Source organism: Plectropomus leopardus, unplaced genomic scaffold (assembly GCF_008729295.1).
Source record: "Plectropomus leopardus isolate mb unplaced genomic scaffold, YSFRI_Pleo_2.0 unplaced_scaffold19040, whole genome shotgun sequence".
In the NCBI taxonomy this organism is placed as follows: Eukaryota; Metazoa; Chordata; class Actinopteri; order Perciformes; family Serranidae; genus Plectropomus; species Plectropomus leopardus.
In genome coordinates, this window is record NW_024620542.1 from 1 (window position 1) to 2,067 (window position 2,067).

General features: G+C 37.3%; 1 protein-coding gene across 1 annotated transcript; it reads right to left on the bottom strand.

Moving 5' to 3' along the window:
- Positions 1-7: 7 nt before the first annotated feature.
- Positions 8-1,606, bottom strand: LOC121965209 (tumor necrosis factor ligand superfamily member 14-like; the record flags this gene model as incomplete). Its single annotated transcript, XM_042515365.1, has 4 exons — positions 8-886; positions 1,067-1,141; positions 1,231-1,264; positions 1,593-1,606. Coding segments are annotated over 4 exons (506 nt in total), but the record flags the coding sequence as incomplete, so codon positions are not given.
- Between the last annotated feature and the right edge of the window lie 461 nt (positions 1,607-2,067).

Sequence of the window (2,067 nt, forward strand, 5' to 3'; positions counted from 1 at the left end):
GTTTCATTTTATCCTTTCTAAACAACCTGATATTTTTATTGCAACACATCATCATGTATGTTTTACTTTACCGTGCTGCTATTCTGTCAGACTGTTTGTTACTTCTGTGCCATCCAGAAAATATTGTCAGTGTGCCGCCTACCTTCTGCCGGATCTCATGTGAGCGCAGCATGACATATACGTTTATACAGAGAGACAATATGAAGATCAGGAAGACTGAACAATTTATCACAGTTATAGAAAATATAAATGTTTAAAAAATACAAGCATGAGCATATAAAAAAATTCCCTGAGAAGAAAAGCTTTGTTACAAAGTGAAAACATACTAATTAAAGAGTTTCACCTCTCAAGAGCCATGAGGTTTTCACACCTGCCTGTATTTCTAGTTAAGGACCTTCTCTTTCTCTACGAAAAGAATCCGTAAGATTCTCTAACCTTCATTTCAACTTTTATTTACTGTTATTCCAAACTTTCGCATTCATGGGGAAATATCAATGTGATATTTATAGCATATAAGCGCCGAAGACGTTCTCAAAGGATTTGTGTTTCACAATGTTTGCGGTTTTGCTCACTTTCACAAAGAGGGCATCATCTTTTGTGAGATGAAACACTCCGCCCAGGTAACTGTTGGATTGCATTTTGCTTGACCTCTCTAAGGTCCTGGACATCAGGAGGGGAATACTTTTTCCAGGGTATCGTTGAGTGTCTCGATTAATAGAGTGATAAAAAAGCCCAGTGTGAGAGAAGGACACTTTGGAATAGATATAGTAATAGCCCTCCTTCTGAATGATAAGACTTTTGTTTTCGTACTTCATTTCATACAGGGGAGGATCTGCAATCTTACTCCATGCCATGATTTCATTTCCATGTTGTACATCATCTCCACCTGAAGGAAAAACAGCAACAACATGACATCTGATTCTTCATTTTATTCATATAATGCATTCATATGATGTTTTCATCATTTAAACAGGGGGTATAAAATGATACATTACAAAGAGCAACAATTTATGTAATTTAATTTCTGCATTTGTAATAAATTGAACACTATAGAGCATTACTGTACCTGTCAGATGTGCAAGCGGTTTGGAAGGAGGATCAAAAAGACTGGGACTTCTGGTTGGAGTAGTAATGACTTGATCTGTGCAAAGACCAGAAATAATGTCACTGATGTGGATTAGGTATCCAAAGTGGTATTAGTCAGGTGTCTAAAAAAGCACTCAGACACACCTGCAATGATCTTAGAAGATGTTTGTGATGTGTCCTGCAATGAAAAGAAAAATGGTTAACATTTTAGTTGTATGTGTAGCCTATATTTATGTTTTTGAGCGTACAAATATTGATGCAGGTGCAATCACCATTGCCTGATATGTAACCAACTAAAAACTATGATCTCAAATGACCCCTTTCTGTTTTTTTTTATCTTTCTGCAGAATAAAGTAGGACATGTCTTTATGGTAATGAGCAAAAGGTAGATCACAATCATGCAACAGAAAATAGACCACTTCCTTTGCTCCACTGTCCCTCGTTTGCTCGGCATGCATGTTACCAAACAGTGTCAAACCGAGAAAGCCTTGTCCCTCTCCTCTTACCTCGTGACTGCTGACTGCTCACAGAGCATCACAGGACAGGAAACTGAGTCACAGCAATATAAAAACACTGACCATCCACCATAATGGAACATCACGTCTGCATGCCCCTGCCATACGGGGACGTCATTGTAGTTCTCCATAATTGGGCTGCTCTTTATCATACTTCTCCATCTCTACTCTCTTCCCCATATAGTGAAATTATTTCAACGTCAGCATTTTTTTTTTTTTTTGTGAGAAAAACAATCATTCATATGACTGGAGTTAATGAGCATTTTGTTTCTATCACGAGGGCTTTTTACGAGACACACCACAACTCCACTGCGTCACTGAGTTCATAGATAATCACAAATGGACGGTGGAATTTTCAACTTCTGTTATGTTTGGCCAATGTATGAAAGCAAAGCAGACAGTTTCCTACACATAGTATGTGACTTTGTTATTTGCATATGTTAAAAAGTTTTATATTTATATATAT